We start from the raw sequence: 20,476 nt of genomic DNA on the forward strand, positions 1-20,476 counted from the left end.
TTTTATTTTTTGAAATGTATTATTTTAACCAAGGTAATAAATTAAATTATAGGGACGCGGTGGCGCTGCAGGTTAAACCGCTGAGCTGCCGATCGGAAGGTTGGCGGTTTGAAACCGCGTGGCGGGGTGAGCTCCCATTGCTAGTCCCAGCTCCTGCTCACCTAGCAGTTTGAAAACATGCAAATGTGAGTAGATCAATAGGTACCGCTTCGGCGGGAAGGTAACGGCATTCCGTGTCGTCATGCTGGCCACATGACCCAGAAAATGTCTACGGACAACGCCGGCTCTAAGGCTTAGAAACGGAGATGAGCACCGCCCCCTAGAGTCGGACACGACTGGACTTTACGTCAAGGGAAACCTTTACCTTTACCTAATAAATTAAATGGTAAGTCAATACACTAGAAAACAAAGTGCCCTGTGCTTTTGGTATCATCTTGGTCTCCAAGGATGCCTTAAGGTCCTACTTAAGGTAGCTGCAGCCAAGGTTCATCTGGAAAGGCATCCATTCGCCTGTCTACAGAAGAAGACAAAGTAACTTGGAAATATCCTAGCAGGGGCAGCATATACCCATCCTGTCTGGACTTGGAAGTGAAATTGAGCTGACCTAGAATGGGAGACCACCAGGGCTGGTCATTGAAAAGAATCCCAGAAGAAGACAATGGAAACCATTCCAGTTGTGGTCTCAAGAAACCTGATGGCCATGTTCCTGGGCATTATCCCAATTCAAAGGAGATTTGATCTTTTAACCTGGAAGAACATCCAGGGGACCAGAAATAGGTGCCATGTGATCTATATCCTTATAAGACTTATACTTCCCATCCCGCCTGCCATAAGGTGAGAATGGGAGAACGTACCTGGAGAGTCATATACAACCCCCATCTCAATCTGCAAAAAGAATGGCACAAGTCACTGGAACTGCCCAGGAAGAAAGAAGAAGCTGAGCTGCAATAACATTATACAAAATGATAATAATTTCCCAATGGTACCATATGGATTTTTTTTTCAAAATTTTGAAGACTGAAATTTTATTGAAATTTGAAATGGAAGAACAAGTGAAAGACTGCATGATCAAATGGGCTAAGAACTCTGGACCCAACATACTGATGGAACAGTGGGAAAATTTGTGGTTAAAAGGACTGAAATTTATATTATAATCTAAAAGAGACCTTTTATAAAATGATGCATTGTTGGTATTTGACTCCAGAAAAATCATCATGTTGGAAATGTGGACAACATGAAGGGTCATTTTATCATGCCTGGTGGACTTGTAAAAAAAGGCAGAAATTTCTGGGTTCAAATACATACAGTAATACAAAGAATTCTAAAGATCAACATTAAGTTGAACCTAGAAGTTTTCTTGTGCTTAAAGGACAGCCAATTAGAAAAGAGCCACGGAAGATTATTTTTATGTATGATTACTGCTGCAAGACTATTGTATGTGCAAAAATGGAAAGACTCTGGAATACCCACAACAGAGGAATGGTTGGTGAAGATGATGGAACTAGCAGAGATGGCAAAATTAACTTGTCCGATTAGAGAAAGATCAACAGCTACATTTATCAGTGACTGTAAACCCCTTATGGATTTTTTTTTGCTGGAAAAAAGAGAAAAACGAACTTGTGATTTATGGGTTTGAAGATTGGAAAGGGTAGCTATGGAAAGAAGGAAATTATTATGTAACTTTAGACACAGAGGGCAAAATAATCTATCTATAATTGGTTTCAAGAGGATTGGAAGCTGCTTTTTTATAATTCTTCTCTTCTTTTTTTCTCTTTTTTTCTCTCTTTTTTCACTATTTACTATTTTTCTTCATTATCTTTCTTTTATGGTTTTTACTATGTTAAAAATTTCTTCAGTAAAAGTTATTTAAAAAATTGAAGACTGAAATTAAACATACAAAATTCAACTCTAGCATTAATTCTGCTGTTATTTAAAACACTGTTTTAGAAGCAATAAATGCTGCCCCTTACCAGCCTTCCCCCTCTGGAAGGAGCATGCCCTTCAGATATCTGAATTTAAACTCCCAGAATTCTTTGCAATGACCACACTGGCTGGGGATTCTGGGAACCCACATATTTGGACTTCCCCCAGACTTGGGAAGGCCAACATTAAATATTTTATGCTATTGGTTGTTTCTGGGGGTAGAGTGGGGGACGAACATCAAATGCTTGGTTGACAGGTTAAACATGAAAAAATATTTGACCTGGTGGTAGGATAATAGGTGCTGCTCCTTTAGAGCAGAAAGCATAGATTAAGCCTTGTTAACAAGGCTAGAAGTCTACCAAATTTGTACGTCTGGCCAGCAACAACAAAGGTATCCGTTGCCCACCTTAAAGACGCCAATGAATGCATCTGCTCTGACAGCTCGAGAGTTCAGCACCTGTTCATGTAGAAATTACCATTATTAATTATTACTTCATCATCATCATCATCATCATCATCATCTATTAAATGTATGCCACCCAACTTCCAGTGACTCTGGGAGTTTGCCAATTGTTAAAAACAAGGAACAATACAAAAAAACAGAAAAACAACACAAAAAAGGAACAAAGAAGGCGGAGAAAACAAGCTCAGATGGGAACCAAGAATGCGAAGAAAAGGGGCGCAAATCATCCTCGCTACAGGCCGTGTCTTCAGGGCCCTTCGAAACACCAGTAGGGTGGGGGCTGTTTGCATCCGTTTGAGTAATTTTGAAGATCTACATGGATGCCCACCTTACACAGTATAACCTTGGGCAGCTAACAACAGTTGTCCAAAGTTCCTCAGCTATTCCTTTTCCTTTGGAGCTCTTTCCCACAGCTCACATAAAATGCTCTCTTCCTGCCCGTAAGCCAGCAAAAATGGAGGTCTGGTGGGGTCTGCGGGTTGTGTCATAAAGCTCTCTCTGCTGGAGAGCCATCTTCTCTGTCACTTCATCAGCTCTTCCAGGTCAACCAGGCAGGAAACACGATTCTATTTTATTATAAGGCTACATTAACAGAATCTTGTTAAGTCTGGAAGTAGAAAGCTCCCGCCCTCCCTATTTACCACATGAGTGGCCAAGGCGGGTCTTTCCTAACTTTCTTCTTTAGACCGTCACCCTCTCCCGGACCCCCTTTCCTTTTATCTGAGCGTTCCCCCAGCAGCATCTCTTCCCTCTGTTCCCCATTACCATCACACTCCCCTCACTGCCACCATTGGCCAGCTGCTATTCCAGCTGATCTAGGTCTCTAACGTGGAGCTTCCTTGAATGACTGGGCATGCTTCTTCTTTGGATTCTCACCACCAGTTCCTTCAAGGGTGTTCCAGTGAGTGTCATGTTCGCCGTTTCAATGTCTTTGATACATCGTAACGTTTCGCATGTCATTAATTGGATGCGTGTTTCATCTATGTGGGGAGGATGGGAACAGTTATCTTTTCGCTTTGCTTTGGAATGTATTTGTCTTATCTACTGCGCTCAAGGTTACTTTCCCAGGCTAGCAACTCTGACGATTGCTAGCACCTGTGCCGGGCGGGGCTGTTACGAGGGAGGCGGGATATGTTTGCACCAAGGGTTTAAGTTTGTATTTGGCGCGCTTTTGCTCATTCTCAGCTTTCTTTGTACTTGTCTTTAGTTCTCTAATAAATCAGATCTCATTTAGCAGCCTCTTGTGAGTCTGAGTATTTGGGCTAGGGCAATCATTACAGTGAGGTTATACAACCTCACTAAAAACTCTCCATGTCCACCTAGACACTTAAGATAGGGTTTTGGGGCTCAGAAGAGGAGTAAACATATCTGAACAGTTTGGGGTGGCAGGTGAGTTCTTACAAGGGCGACCCAACTGAGCTATTGGAATCCACCTTGGTCCAGAAATGTCCGAGTGTTTGAATCTCATGATTTCACAGTGACCAGGTTTCTTGGCTATTTTAATTTTACCAGTTTATAGGAGGGTGCTCTGTGTAAGTGGCTTCTCTTGGGCAGCACTTTGTGGAATGACCAGGAGGTCTTGCCCAGCTGCCTGGATATTTCAGGGAGTGCTGCAAAGAAGCTGTTACCTTGGCTGGGGTTGTTTGGGTCTTTTGTGTTGTGAAAAGAGAAAACTCAGAGTCCCAATGCTTTGTACGTTTTCAAAAGTAAGTCCCACCCTGCATGTTCCAAAATAGACTAGCAATTTGTATCCAAACGTTTTATTAAAACTTAGACATAAAACTGTTGGAATGGAAATCCTCTCTACCAAATGGAACACAGAGTAGATTGGATTTGCTCAGATTTGCCCATCCCTTCTTTCCGTATCAGTCTGGGAGTGAGGCCCCTTTCAGATGCAGGCTTGGATCCCTAAAAATGGCCTTCCTTTTGCAAGATGTGTGTGCCATAATGTCCTAAATTAGTAAAACGATTCTTTTTCAGCTGCCTCTGTTTCCTTCCTTCCATGAAGCGGGATGTCAATTTAATTTTCCAGTGGCTGGAGCTGTTTTGTGCTGCTCCGTTGAGAAGCAATTTAGGACTTTTACACTGAACGATTCCCAAGTGTCCTGCTGTCAGAATCCAGGACTATTCCACCCACCTTCAGTTCCAGATTGTTGGAATAACATCTGGGTGCCAATTTTTAATTAGTTGCCCTTTTCCCATCTGCTGTTCCGTTAGACCCAAGATGGTTGTTCTTGGATTCCGTTTTCAATGTTGTTTCTGCTGCCTCAATGCAGCTTCATCCCAGGCAGGACAAATATTTCATTATTATGTCCAAAAGGACATGCAAGAGGGTGTGGGATTCAGATGTCCAGAAAAGGGCATGAGGAACAAACTTTGCTTGCTTACCTGTATGGTAATAAGCTGATCAAAAAGTCGAAGAGGCGTCTCATTGAAATTTTGGATGAAGGTCTACGAGAAAAATAAGCCAGAGTTTGATGTTGTTTCCTTGAAGTTGTCCACAAGAATGGAATTTAGGTTGGCCTTTGATGATTACTTTGATGAGACATGCTTTTAGTCATTAACAAGCCAGTGACATTTTTAGAAGGCAAAGATGCCACTTTTTTTTCACAACGAAAATAGCACAGCAGAAACAAAACAATGCTGAAAAGCAAGTCCCTGCTTATTAACTATTTTTAAAATTATTTTTCTTTCAGTTTAAGTGCTCCCTCTTTAACAAGTTATTTTTAAAAAAAAATTGTTTACCATATGTGTGCAGATGAGCGGTAGACTACATCTAGCAGACCTGAAAAAACTTTGGGTTTAATCCACAGCATCTCTGGATAGGATTGTTGAAAATGTCCTGGTTGAGATCCTGGAAAACTGTTGTCACTCACTAGAGATAATATCGAACCATAAAAGCCAACAGCTAGATTTGATATAAGGCCATTGTCCATATTTCTTGATCATTTGGGGAGGCAACATTTTGTTGACAGTGTGCTGTGGGTGATTTCACAAAATGGCCTCCATGGGAGATGGCTGCTGACTTGAGTTACATAGTCGGCCTATATTGTGGAAAAAACTGCTTTGCATTCTTCCTAGCTACTGTTTAGGAGCAGGGTCTAAATATATCTTCTCAAAGATGCCTTTTTGAATTTCTAAGGTGTTTTTATGTTGTTTCTTCCATGAGATATATATTCAGCTGCCCAGAGACATTTAGGAGTTGACATCATATAGAAGCAAGCAAGCAAGCAAGCAAGCAAGCAAGCAAGCAAGCAAGCAAGCAAGGAAGGAAGGAAGGAAGGAAGGAAGGAAGGAAGGAAGGAAGGAAGGAAGGAAGGAAGGAAGGAAGGAAGGAAGGAGGAGGAAAGGAGGATGGGAAGGAGGATAGAAAGAGGATGGGAAGGAGGGAGGGAGGGAGGGAGGGAGGAAGGAAGGAAAGGAAAGGAGGATGGGAAGGAGGATAGAAAGAGGATGGGAAGGAGGGAGGGAGGGAGGGAGGGAGGGAGGAAGGAAGGAAGGAAGGAAGGAAGGGAGGGAGGGAGGGAGGGAGGAAGGAAAGGAAAGGAGGATGGGAAGGAGGATAGAAAGAGGATGGGAAGGAGGGAGGGAGGGAGGGAGGAAGGGAGGGAGGAGGGAGGGAGGGAGGGAGGAAGGAAGGAAGGAAGGAAGGAAAGGAGGATGGGAAGGAGGATAGAAAGAGGATGGGAAGGAGGGAGGGAGGGAGGGAGGAAGGAAGGAAGGAAGGAAGGAAGGAGGAAGGGAGGGAGGGAGGAAGGAAGGAAAGGAAAGGAGGATGGGAAGGAGGATAGAAAGAGGATGGAGGGAGGGAGGGAGGGAGGGAGGAAGGGAGGGAGGGAGGAAGGAAGGAAAGGAAAGGAGGATGGAAGGAGGATAGAAAGAGGATGGGAAGGAGGGAGGGAGGGAGGGAGGGAGGAGGAAGGGAGGGAGGGAGGGAGGGAGGAAGGAAGGAAGGAAGGAAGGAAGGAAGGAAGGAAAGGAGGATGGGAAGGAGGATAGAAAGAGGATGGGAAGGAGGGAGGGAGGGAGGGAGGGAGGGAGGAAGGAAGGAAGGAAGGAAGGGAGGGAGGGAGGAAGGAAGGAAAGGAAAGGAGGATGGGAAGGAGGATAGAAAGAGGATGGGAGGGAGGGAGGGAGGGAGGGAGGGAGGAAGGAAGGAAAGGAAAGGAGGATGGGAAGGAGGATAGAAAGAGGATGGGAGGGAGGGAGGGAGGGAGGGAGGGAGGGAGGAAAGGAAAGGAGGATGGGAAGGAGGATAGAAAGAGGATGGGAGGGAGGGAGGGAGGGAGGAAGGAAGGAAAGGAAAGGAGGATGGGAAGGAGGATAGAAAGAGGATGGGAGGGAGGGAGGGAGGGAGGGAGGGAGGGAAAGGAGGCTTATATTAAAAAGCAGGGTCATTCATGTTTTTTAAAAAGTTTGGGAAACTGATATTAAAGAAATTAGGAAAAGCCCTCCTTATATTCAGTTTTGTTCACAGGGGAGGAGGGGGAGGGGCACAGGATGAAATGTGCATCACAGTGTCACAAAGCACACTCCACCTCTTTCACATTTATATCACAATGTCACACACAGCCACATAAAGGGTAGAGTTTGTGCTGCAACATTACATGCACGTTGCATCGTTCTGACAAAATATTGGCTCCCTAGAGAAACCTCTGCTTATATTATTACTGTTAAAAGTAGTAAATAATGAGATGTGAATATAGATGTTTACAAACATTTATGAAATGTTCTATGGCTTTTAAAAAAAAATCCACGGAAAAAGAACACTGGAATGGAATCTTTCCTTATGTATATGGACAGGAGTTTTACCTGTCCATACACATCTGACAGAAATGGGATGCACAGCATACATAACACCTCAAACGGTTCCTTCTTTTGCAAATTCATACCTTCTTTTTAAAAAAACGGAACAGTACAGATACCCTCAAGTCTAGCTCAGCTCTGGGTGACCGCCAATTCCTGGTACTGCTGTCCAACTGATCAAACATTAATCGGCGATGTGAGGTGGAAGAGTATTTTTTCTAACCAAGTAAAGTGCTTATGAAAATCTTCAAATCCCAGAAAATAGTGTCCAGAATGCCCACCTCATTGTAATATGGGTTATTTCCACGTTTGATTCTTGTCCTGAATGAATAATCCCCAATAGATACTTTCACCACTGGTTTGATGTTGTTTTCTTGCAGTTGTCGACATTCTATGATTACAACTCGCACCTGCAAGGGGAGAAATGGCTTGTCGGTCACATCCTGCAAGCAACTCAGAAGATGCACTGTGCCACGTTCTGATGAAGATTTTCCCAGTGGTTCAGGAACTCATCCAGCTTTGTGGACAGGTGGCCAGTAGCCTGCAAATGGAATGGTTTGGCTGCAGGAGCTTCTGTTTCTCTCTAGAAAAACAGAAATGTTCAATTCTTCCAGGAATGTATCATTGCAACTTAGGGCCATCATACCAGGTCTGTAAAACTCTGGATGTCTATTAGATGGCACCAAAGAGCTATAGAAAGCTTGAACACTTTGCAGCCATCTCTTTATTGTTCAGAGTTTTGCAGACCAGTTCTTGTAGCTTTAATACGAGGGTTCTAGAGAGGTGATGCACTTCTGGAATTGTATCACTGGGAACGATACATGATTGGTGGTGTGCTGGAGGCATTAAAGAGCCATTTCCACGTACGTACAAGCATTCCTCTTAAAACAGAAACAACATTTCCTGAAAGACCACCAACCCTCTTGACACATTTCTCTTTCAAGTCTCAAGAGCTGAGCTGTTGCGGTACCTGGAAGAATTGCTTCCTGTTGGAAAGGTCTCTCATGGGGGTTGATGTTGGTGCTGGCACCTGAGCCCCATCGGTTTCTTTCGCCGTAAATTCTTCTATTCCAGAAGCCTTTGCAAAGACGGGACAACAAACTGGGGAGGAAGACAAGGAGCACCGTATCAATGCTTGGCATTTCTAGGGGGCATTCTTCTTCTTAAGCCCTCAAATATTTATTTATTTGTTTATTTATTAGAATTATATCTCACTTGTCCTTTGGAAGATCAAGGCAGCATATATAGTACTACCTTCTCCTAGTTTCCCCCAGACTACAATCCTAGAAAGAAGGATGGGTCCAAGTCCTTCAGGGAACTTTATGGCTGAGGGTGGACTAGAACTGGGTCTCCCTATACCTAGTCCAGCAGCTTCACCAATAGACCACACTAGCTCTCAGTCAAGTTACAATGCTCAGGGTCTTCACACTGATCCCTACATTCACCCAGATACACAGGAATCTTTCCTCTTGGGAAAAAAAATGGTTCAAACATCCAGAAGTGCATGTGGTACGCTATCAGCATATAGACGTTCTAGGCGCATGGAAGCATATACGTACCATGTTGCCCCATACAAATCTCAGGCCCTCTTCAATCATCCAGGGTTTCTTCAATCCCACTCCCATTCCCCAGCCAGCTGGACTCATCTAAACCATTAAACCATCCAACTAGAAACCATATTGTACCTTGTCTATAGGTTGAGTCATGGTAACTGGATTTCTTTCTTTATTGGTTGAAATGCTTCGCTGCTTGTCCAAGCAGCTTCTTCAGTCTGGGCAAAGGTTGGTGAGGGGACCACGTATATGTCTTCCAGGGTGGCTGCATTGTCCCTACACCTGAATGGCTGTGAATTGTGCCATGGAGGTGTGGATTGTCTTTGGGATGTCTTACTCCTAAATCCCTCACTCATCCCCAAGTGGATCGTTAAGAGTGGCCTTCCTGGTGAATTTGTGAAGTGGTCTTAATCTTCCTGGGGACTAATGAAAGAGCAGCATGAAAAATGGAGGACAAGTTGTGTCTGAGGCCTCTGCCTCTGTTGAGGGAAGGATTTTCCACTTTGGCATGCATGGATTCCTTATCCCCTCTCTCAAACCACCTCTCTTCTCTGTCCAAAATGTGAACATTATTGTCCTTAAATGAGTGTCCTTTTTCTTTTAGATGAAGGTAAACCGCTGATTCTGGTCCTGTGGTGTTGCTCCTCCTGTGTTGGGCCATCCTCTTGTGTAAAGGCCGTTTGGTTTCCCCAACGTAGAGCCCAGAACAATCCTCACTGCACTGGATTGCGTATACTCTGTTGCTCCTCTTATGTTTCGGTGTTGGATCTTTAGGGTGTACAAGCCTCTGTCTCAGTGTGTTAGTGGGTTTGAAAAATACAGGTATGTGGTGTTTTCCAAATATCTGTTTTATCCTTTCCGACACGCCGGCCACATAAGAAATGATCAGGTTCTTCTGTTGACTCTGGGTCTCAGCTCTGTCTGCCATCGTTTTGGGTCTGAGGGTAGACTTAGATTTAATGAAGGCCCAATTTGGATACCCACAGGCCTTCAGAGCTGTCCTCAGGTGCTGGTTTTCTTTCTTTTTGGCATCCATGGAGGTGGGGATCATTTCTGCCCTATGAAGTAATGTCCTGATGACTCCTAGTTTGTGCTGCAGTGGATGGTGGGAGTCAAACACCAGGTATTGGTCTGTGTGAGTGGGTTTCCTGTAAATCTCTATTTCTAGCTTGCCACCGGTCCCAATAAGAACCTCACAGTCTAGGAAAGCAAGCCTGTAGTCCTTGGTGTCTTCCCTGGTGAACCTAATGTTTGTGTTTATATGGTCTGTGAGAGCCTGTACCTCCTGAGCCTTGATTTTAACCCAGGTGTCATCCACATACCTGAACCAGTGGGTGGGCGCCATTCCCTGGAAGGTGCTGTGTGCTTTCTTCTCCACTTCTTCCATGTATCAGTTGGCAACAATGGGTGACAAGGGGGAACCCATGGCACAGACATGTTTCTGTCTGTAGAAGTCACCTCTGTAAGTCCCCTTTCAAGAGAAGCAGCAGATCTGGGACCTTCATATCAGTGATAACTGATTGGTCTTATGGTATCTCTTAACTGTCCCTCAAATTCTGGTCTGTTGTTGTATCCACGTCTCAGTTCTAGACTGCAGTTGCTTTCTTCAGAGAAGTGTTATTCCAAAATCAAAATCATCCTTCTGACATTCCTTTTTGACATTCCTTTTGACATTCTGCAAGTCCCTCAAGACTGGCTGTGTGATCGAGCCTAGAGGTCCCAGGGACCGGGGAGATTTTGGGATGGCTCTCTTACTACGGTTAGCATAATCCTCTCCTGTTTTGTGTGTTTTTTATAGTTTTTATAGTTTTAATGATTGTTCTATATGTATTTATTGTTTTTTTTTAACTGAGTGTTGTACACCGCCCAGAGCCACTTCCTTGTGAGATGGGCGGCTATACAAGCATGATCAATCAATCAATCAATCAATCCTTTCTTTTCTGGAGTGATTTATTTCTCCTCAAAGAGAAGGGGAGGGATGAAAAAGTCAAGATGGCAGCCACAAATTCGCATTTGAAGCCTTACCCTTTTTTATGAAAATTGCACATGCAGTGCGCATTAAAAAGGAACGGTGCTGCCCTCTGTGGACACCCCTCCTCTCAGGAGAACATTATGACTTCTTTCCTCAGTAGGTATTTTGACATTTCTTTATTTTTAAGCTTAGTCTGGGTGTAAAAATGGCCTGGTAAAAATGAGGACAATTCAGAAGGGGAAAAAAAGTAATTTTGAAACTTTAGGAAAACCTAATTTTCCTGGAATTCTTTCTTGGGATTGTAGGGCTAAAATATGAGCCTTCATACCTCTCGGAGGATCACATTGCTTATTCTTGCCCTACCAGGACCGACCCCAAACATTTTTTCTGAACTACGATCATAACAAAAGATCTTGATTTGATTTTTTTCGACCCCCAAATCATTATTCTCTGAGCAGGAACATGCAGACTGTCCCCACCTCTCTTTTTGTTACAAAAGATCTACTTTTCTCTAAATACAACGTGCTACACAAGCAATCAGAAATTAAAATCCATTCAACTTCCAAGCAAAAGAGATATATTATTTATACCTTAATGGTAATTTAGATGGCTATGTTTTTAGTGTTATTTTATTGTAAACCACCCAGAGTCCCCCTTTGGGGGAGATGGGCAGTGACATAAATTTAATAAATAAATAAATAAAAGAAGAAGAAGAAAAAAAGAGAGGCCCTCTGAACGGTCACTCATGCCCTCATCATCTCCCATATAGACTACTGCAACGTGCTCTACATGGGGCTACCCTTGAAGAGTAGCTGGAAGCTTCAGCTGGTCCAGAATGCGGCCCTGCAGGCTATTTTTGATGTCCTTAGATCAGCACATATAACACCTTTACTGTGTGAACTGTACTGGGTGCCAGTCTGCTTCTGGGTCCAATTCAAGATGTTGGTTATGACCTTTAAAGCCCTGCATGACATGGGGCCAGGCTACCTGAGGGACCATCTCATCCCCACAATGTCGACCCGCCCCACCCGATCATGCAGAGAGGGCATGTTAAGGACCCTGTCTGTAAGAGAATTTCATCTGGCGGGGTCCAGGAAGTGGGCCTTCTCTGCAGTAACCCCCGCCCTTTGGAACATCCTTCCCCCGGAGGTGAGGCAGGGCCCTTCACTTCCAACCTTCAGGAGGGCCCTGAAGACTTGGCTCTGCCGTCTCGCTTGGAGTGGGAATGTGGGCAACCACTCATGGGGGTGGCTTGTGTCTTAGAGCCCCTCCCATGTCATGAGTAAGGATGGAGAGCAGGGGGCTCCCATCCAGACTGTTAAACGCATGCGTAGCACTGAGGAATTGGTCAGCCATTCAAAGAGACACAGATCGGGACCGCCTTAACCTTTGGGGTTTATATGTCTGGGTTTTTCCCACGCTTCTTCAGTTTGTTAGGATTCCTGTTATGTACTAGCAATAAACATTAGAGACCAGTTCCTTGTCTCAGCGTGTTTCCTGGCTGTTAGGACATCCCACCAGATTAGAATTTTCTAGCCTCTTGGATTTTACATTTATTTATATTGTATTTTATATTTGTAAATTGTTTTATTTTTATAGGATTTTAATTGTTTATTATTATAGTTTTAATTTTATTGTAAACCGCCCAGTGTCCCTCTTTTGGGGGAGACGGGCGGTAGCAAAATTTGAATAATAAATAAATAATAAATAAGTAAAATATACTTCAGTCCCAAATAGAAATACTCAATACTCACTGAGTTTCTTTAAATTGTGTTTTCTTCTTTGCTCAATCTTCTTAGGTTCTGGTGGCGAGAAGCAGAGTTTTACAGTAATGGTGCACTGAAAATGTAGAATCACAGGAACTCTTTTTAGTTTGCATGCAAATGAAAACAAAATCTGGCTGTGTGTGTGTGGTTTAAATTATCACCCTAGTTCAAAATAGATTTCCAAATGATCAGGAAACCCACCCACCCCACTCCTTTTCATGCAAATGTGAAGACACCCTTCTGCTCTGGTGTACTTTGGAAATGAAAACGGGCAGTGTGGAATACCCTTAATTTGGTCTTCCTCTGCTAGTGACAATTTTTTCTCACTCACTGTTTGGGGGAATGCAGATATAATCACCCCATTGCTTTTAAGACAATTTTTCTGGGCTTCTGACCATGTGTGACCAGCACCAAGATCTAGACTAGGGCTGTGCAGTGCTTTCGGCTGAAAGGAAAAAGAGGATGCTCACCCAGTTCCTGCTGGCAACACTTTAAAGGCAGCTGCATCACTGATTGATTCAGGTGTCCACAGGGTATGGTCCAAACCAGTGTTTCTCAACCTTGGCAACTTTAAGATATGTGGACTTTATGTGCTGGCTGGGGAATTCTGGGAGTTGAAGTACACATATCTTAAAGTTGCCAAGGTTGAGAAACAGTGGTCCAAACAGTCAAGATGGTGGCCATGATCCTGCAATCGAACCTCTGCCTGTTTTTATGTGTACAAAATACCAGCAGAGCATTGACTGTACCGTCATGGCAACCATCTTTTCTGTTTGGACCATACCCTGTGGACACCCTTGGATTCAATCGAAGTGAATATTTGTAGCTCAGGGTTGAACTGTGGATTCCTTGGTGCTCTCTGAGCCTTGTTGTTTTCTTGCAGATGTTTCATTGCCAGACTAGGCAACGTCTTCAGTGCGAACTGAAGATGTTGCCAAGTCTGGCAATGAAACATCTGCTAGAAAACAAGGCTCAGAGAGCACCAAGGACTCCACCCTTGGATTCATTGGCAAATTGGATTTATCCCTGCCACAGTAAGGGAGACTCTTGACAGTTGACAATATCCATCAATACAAAATGCCAAATGCACAGTAACATAATAATGACAATAGATTATAATAATTATCATTATATAATTATAATAATAATAATAATAGATGAAACACAGATATACAAAATGTCCCTTGAGAGACAACCTATTCCTCTTGCAGGTATACTTCTAAGGGAGTATGATATGATGTAATCATATATTAACACTTTAGACACATAAGTCTACTTAAAATAAATTCTAGGCAGATTTGTGCTCATGCTGCTTAATTCAAGGGCATTGCTATCCCTAGGGATAACATTCCTTCTGTAATGTTGATTTATAGATAAATCTCATCCAACAAAGGTCCTTTGCATAGTTGATTAAAGGTTTCCTGCTTGGGTTAATATTGATAACTAACTGTGGGAAAATAATTTATTAGCAGCACTGAAGAGAGGTTGAATACTGAAGCAACTTCCACCAATAAAAGGCAGAAAACCCAATCTGAAGCATGAAAGAAATACTTCAACCTCTTTATCTTGAGATTACCATAATGCTGGTGAACATCCAGTCCTTGTCGCAGTTCACACCAAAGCATTTCAAATAATAATAATAATAATAACAACAACAACAACAACAATAATAATATCCTTCTTGACTTACCCCAGTAGGCTGCAGACTGTTATTTTGCAGGTTTTGATTCTTCTTGGTAATCATAACATTTGGTTTTTCAGCTGCGCCTGCTAAAGGTATATTCACAGTGCCCAAATCCCTAAAGTTGGGGAGAAGTGGAAAAGTCAAAAAGGAGCTTCAAAGAAAGAGATACTACTCGTAGCAACCACAGGGTTTAATTGTAGATTAGGAGGAAGAACGATATGGTATCTTAGACTCTCAAAAAAAGATGTCCATTGTCAAGTCCCTCAGCTGAAGAGCATGATCAAGGAAGCAAAATCCTTCCTTTCTTTAATGGGTTTTAATGCCAAGAATGAGAGACTGGATTACAGAATCTTGAGAACTGAGATAGGAACTCCGCTGCCCTCCTTTATTAGTGAGTTCATTACAGTGAGGTTCCTGTGAACTTTGTGACCCTCTTCTTTCCAGACTGTTTCCATGATGGACTAAGAACCTGTTTATTTGATAATTCTGTAATGGGATCCTCCATTTGTTGATTTTTTGTATCAAGAGGTACTCCTCTTCCTATCTCAGCCTCCTTACATTCAAATTTTGGAAAGCATCACTGACTATGCCAGTTCATCATTTCCATCCTAACATGCGTGTTTGGGAAAAGGTGAGCTTTCCAAGGGCTGAAAATGGCTTTTTCAAGAACATTGAAAGTAGTATTACCTACAGCTGAACTACAGTGGTAAACTTCAAACCACGCATGCATTGTGTGTAGCTTGTTTATCATATTCTATCTGCCTTGGAGGAGGGGGTGATCAAGTAACAACAACAGCAGCTGCTGCAAGAAGATCGCACAGACTGATTACGAACAACTGCATGATAAAGTAGCAGCAATGGTGCATTGGAATATCTGCAAGAAATATCACTTGCCTGCAAGCAAGAACTGGCGGGACCACAAAATAGACAAAATAATAGAAAATGAAGAAATAAAGTGCTCTGGGACTTTAGAATTCAAACAGACAAGCACCTGCCACACAACACCCCAGACTTAACAATTGTTGATAAGAAAGGTAAAAAAGTCCGGAGAGTGGACATTGCAATATGTACAGACAGCAGAATAGAAGAGAAAAAACTGGAGAAAATCACAAAAAGACCTGGAAATAAAAGTAGAATGACTGTGGCCAAAGAAAGCACAGGTGGTACCAATAGTAACGCCCCTTGGGTGCAATTCCAAAACATCTGGAACACCCCTTGAATACCATCGGCACTGACAAAATCACCATCAGCCAATTGCAAAAGGCGGCTTTACTCGCAACAGCTTACATCCTGCGACTGCCTTTAACACCATCAAACAAACATCTGCCTATCCCAGGTCCTTGGGAAGGACTCAATAGGTGGACAAAAATGCCAAATCCAGTCTAAACATCTGGCTGGCTGTGCAACCAACCATAACCATAATAATAATATGCCACCCAACTCCCAGTGACTCTGGGAACAAAATGTTGTTCTTTACCTTGGGAAAGAAGCTGGCACGGGTGTCAAGAGAAATTAGAGATAAACTGAATTCACTAATGAGACGGGTATTGTTGAACTTTGGAGAAAAAGGGGGTTACGTTCCCAACTCAAGTCCTTCTTAAATTGGCCCCTGACTGAATATTCCCTGGTTGGATAGTCCCCCATCTAAATGGACCTTTGCACCTAAATCTAGCAAGCTCAGAAGAGGACTTCTGCAGGGTTATAGATAGCAGATTGAAGTGAACCAAGCACTGTAAAATAGTGATACCTCAGGACGAAAGAGGACTAACATCAAAAGGAGGCTGTTCCACACAACCAGAAAGGCAAATTTCATCTGTCTTTATCTGCTGTGTGTCAAAAGTAGAGCTTTCTGATTTGCGTTGGCTGGAGTGGGGCTGACAGTTTGCCTGCTGAGCTTTTTTTCTTTATAGGGCCCTCCCCTCCCCTCCAGCTGGCTGCTAGGCATTATGGCAGAAACACCCCCTCAGTTCAGGTCACTGGCCATTGCTTTCCATAGCCATTTCATCCTGGTCTGCTGGACCTGGTTCGACACATTATTTCCAGTTTTATTGGTGGACTAGTGAAAGACTGGGTGATCTTTTTTCAAGTGCACAGTGGACCCTCTTCTTCCTCCTTTTCTGGTGAAATTGACAAGACAGCAGGGGAATGGTAAGCACGCTCTGGATAGAACTTCAGGCCATCAGTGAGGCCAAGGCAGATAAGGAGCCACGTTCTGGAAAGAGACTTCTTAAGGGGCTTCATTTCCAGCTATTTTACATGTGGAAGTCAAGCAGCTGAAGGCTGCTGTGCAGAAGAGCCCAAATCTAGCATCCCAGTTCTTTCCCACCTACCCTTTCCTCCAGGTTGACGATCTGTCTTGCTGATCACTTGCAAAGGTTTTTAAATGTTGACATTATGGCTTTTAAGAGGTTCATTTTTGTGAGGTGTTTGAAGGCATGATGGGTCAAAAAGCAGAATATACAGTAAGCCTTCAAAAGAAAAAAAATGCAATAGTATGATCAAGTATGATCTAGCATACCTCTCGAGCCAGTCTCTCTACCTGGCCAAACGAAGTTGGAAACATTCTTATCATGCTCCCAGTTAGAATGGAAGCATTTGCCTACAATGAAAGGGAGTGAACTGGACAGCACTCCTTGGGCTGATACAAGAAGTTTGTATGGGAAGAAGTTGCCTTCCAAGTTGGCTGGGGTTGAGCAGCTCAAGAAGATGTTGTGTGCTCCTTCCTTCAAGTAATGGTTAGTGGTTCATCCCCATGTTGGACAACCTGGGTGTGCAGATCAGCCCTTTGTCCTTCTTTCCATGATTCACCTGTTTTCAGTCGTTATGCTCCATTGCAGGAGTTTGACTGTGGCAAAAGAACTGTTATCCAGAAGCTCCTCATCCAGATACCACATCAAGGTCTGCAGGGCAAGCATAGAGAGTAATCAACAATACAACATGGATTTAAGAACCGTGTCCAATTCTCCTTCTTTTGGAGGACCCCTACCCACAATACCGTGTCCCTCACTTTGCCTCCTGGAGATGCCTCATTTAGTTTGCTCATCCAGATTCCTATGCAATTTGCTAAAGAATCATTCCGTAGGCTTCAACTCACAAGCTCAGCTTTCTCTCTTTCTTAATCAAAGATCTGATTCCTTGGGATAACCATGGATTGCACACTGAGGATGGATGGGGCTGAAAACTGCAGGGGTGGAGACAGAGCCCAGGGGAGAGGCATACCTTCTGTCTTGCTTGAAGCCACCCACCTTCGCTCTTGAAGGAATGGATTTTGATACTAAGAGAGGATATATTATTTAGTTATCGCCCTCTCTTGGTCACGTGAGTGAGATTAGCAGAGTACCATCCTTTGCGGCATAGACTTGGAAGCATCAGACAAGGTTGGTTTAACCTTCTAGAAAACAATAATCCAGGATGCTTTTAGGCAAACTGGGTTTTCCTGGTATTGCCCCTTTTATCCCACTTAAAATAACAGTCACACAGCTTTGTGAAGAAGTAAAAGTAATATTGACTCACATAATCTAGGTTTCGAAACAGCAGTTGCAGTAGTAAAGTCAAAGCAGATTTAAAGTACTAACTAAGTTACTAAAGTAGAATATCTAGGCCTAAAATGGAGTCTGAGCTGCAGAGCTCAGAGATCCACGTGCTTTCAGATCAGATGCCTGGTGAAGAAGAAGGAAGTGATATCACAGAGCTCTCTCTAGACAATTACTCAGGAAATCTCCATGAGCCTCCTCCTCCTTTTATGTGCCTATCTAGCAAGACATGAATTGTTTATTTTTGACTGCAAAAATATCCCACAACTCTGACTGGATTCACACATTGCACTAACCCTAACCCTAACCCTATCCACTGTGGTTTGAACACCATAGTTTACAAATGAGCATAATGTGAATATTTTTTTTAAATAATTTTATTAAGTTTCAAGACAAAGATAAAAGCTACGAAAAAACAAAAAACTACAAAAAAAGAAAAAAGAACTAAAAAGGTGTGAAAACAAGAGAATTTTTTCCCCCCAAATTACAGAAAGATGTGACTTCCAACTTTTAACAGTAAGGATATACAAAAATTTCCATAATCAATCTCTTACTCTATATTAAACCAAAACCACATTATTTCTATAAATCATTCCACTTTAGCACATTGTAAAAATCAATAAGTACAGTTACTCCTCCCCCTTATATTAAAATAAAGAAAAAAAATTCATATAGACCTCCTAAACCACTTCCCCCCCACAAAAAAGATAACACTTATTTAATTATTCCCTTCCTACTACTATTCTATCCATTTCTGTCTACTATAATAAAAATCAAACTAAAAAGGACATTAATTGTCTGCCATTATACTTAATAGTACAACAATTTTAATAATCTTAATCTTAATAAACCCCAAAAACAAAAACAATTCAAAACAGTAGCGTTAAATCAAATCCTTAAAACCATCCAAATAAACATTTTTAATACCCTAATAATCTTAATCCAAATCCTTAAAAGCAAATAGCATCAGCCGAACCCTTAAAACAATCCAGATAAACATTCTTGAACCCTTGTCCCACTTCAGAATAAACCAGAGCATTTACATATCCCTACAATGTGCACAGAGCTTTTCTCTTGAAAAAATGAAACAGCCCAACTGCCCCCCTCAAGAATTCCAGCTTCTCTTCAAAAAACCTCCCACACAGAGTGATCCCTTCTTTTTTATGGCATTCCACCAGAAAGTCAATTTCACTTATTGCTTGCAGATTGCATAATGTGAATCTAACCGACTATAGCTTTCATAATAAATATGCCTCTGAGCTGCTGCCCCCTCCCTCCCCCAACTGCATATTTTATTTGTTTGTTTGTTTGTTTATTATCCCGCCTTCATTATTTTTATAAATAACTCAAGGCAGCGAACATACCTAACACTCCTTCCTACTCCTGTTTTCCCCACAACAACAACCCTATGAGGTGGGTTGGGCTGAGAGAGAGGGATTGGCCCAAGGTCACCCAGCCGGCTTCCATGCCTGAGGCGGGACTAGAACTCTCATACCACACCTGATTGGCTCTTGGGCTGAGAGTGAGTGACTGGCCCAAGGTCCCGCAGCCGGCTTTCATGCCTGAGGTGGGACTAGAACTCTCATACCACGCCTGATTGGCTCTTGGGCTGAGAGGGAGGGACGGGCCCAAGGTCCCCCAGCTGGCTTTCATGCCAAAGGCATGAAATATACTATACTATGCTATACTATATACTAAATATAGTATATATAAATATAGTATACTAATATCTATCTATCTATCTATCTATCTATCTATCTATCTATCTATCTATCTATCTATCTATCATCTCAATACTGTATGGTATACTAAATATACTATACTATACTAGCAGAGACCCCTAAACACAGGGAGACAATTGCTTTCCGACATGGTACATGGATGACTTGTGCTAGAAGTCTAGTCAGATCACATTTAGGGGGCTTCTGTCGGGCCCAGCCCAAGAACGGCAAAGAATCAATCCAGCCAAACTTTGGTTCTTTATTTGCTCACACCGTATAGACAGAATCTTGCCAGACTAAAGCAACTCTGCCTAAGTTAAGGGGAAATAACCTGGGATTGCTCTAGGGCGAGGCTATCCTGAACCTCTTAGTCTTCCCATGTGCCAACTCTGGACTGCGTTTTCTCTTATCTTGAGCCCCTCCTTGGAATGTGCTCCCTCCTTCCTGAGAACCAGCAGCATAACTGAGGTCCATCACAGCTTCTGACCTTATGGCAAGAGCTGCAGGCCCACTTCTGCCCAAAAACATCACTCTGGGATGTTATTATGGAAGATAAGCTTGCTCTTGGAAGAGACTGGGGGTTGGCCTGGGGAACTGTCATACTGGGTTCCATACTTTCTCTACCATGCCTTTGGGTGCAGGGAATATCTTGCAGTGAGAACATTGCATGATGTTCCAGGATTCTTCTGGTCAACCCTATGTCACTGAATGACACTGAAAAGCTTGAAGGTCAATCATTCGCTCTTGTTTTGGGCAGTTTCACAGCAAGCAAGACCACCAAGCGTTCTTCCTGCTGCCTGCCCATTTCCACAAGGTGTTGACCTGCTACTTGAAGCTGAGTTTGAGACACGATCTTTCCTGGTTACTGGTGACACCTGGAATGTTGTGTGATGAGCGGAGTGACACCTTGATGAAGTGGTGGCCCACTCCCTTCCTCGTACTCCTGTCCCAGCCATCCCATTCTCACTTCCCTCCCTACCAACTCAGTTTATCTTTGCATAAAGAGATTGGGCAGGACTTCACTTAGAATATTCCCTTAAAGCCACCACTAACTC

General features: G+C 42.9%; 1 protein-coding gene across 1 annotated transcript in view; it reads right to left on the bottom strand.

Annotated features, from left to right (window-relative positions):
- Positions 1-17,082, bottom strand: part of LOC134502860 (myoferlin-like) — a 125,851-nt gene extending 108,769 nt beyond the window's left edge. Inside the window, exons 1-6 of the mRNA XM_063311380.1 lie at positions 16,976-17,082; positions 14,174-14,282; positions 8,163-8,270; positions 7,474-7,602; positions 4,775-4,837; positions 855-885 (exon numbers count right to left, since the gene is read on the bottom strand). Coding sequence (XP_063167450.1) covers positions 855-885; positions 4,775-4,837; positions 7,474-7,602; positions 8,163-8,270; positions 14,174-14,282; positions 16,976-17,082 — 547 coding nt within the window. The remainder of the gene's footprint in view (positions 1-854; positions 886-4,774; positions 4,838-7,473; positions 7,603-8,162; positions 8,271-14,173; positions 14,283-16,975) is intronic.
- Between the last annotated feature and the right edge of the window lie 3,394 nt (positions 17,083-20,476).

This window comes from Candoia aspera, chromosome 9 (genome assembly GCF_035149785.1).
Source record: "Candoia aspera isolate rCanAsp1 chromosome 9, rCanAsp1.hap2, whole genome shotgun sequence".
In the NCBI taxonomy this organism is placed as follows: Eukaryota; Metazoa; Chordata; class Lepidosauria; order Squamata; family Boidae; genus Candoia; species Candoia aspera.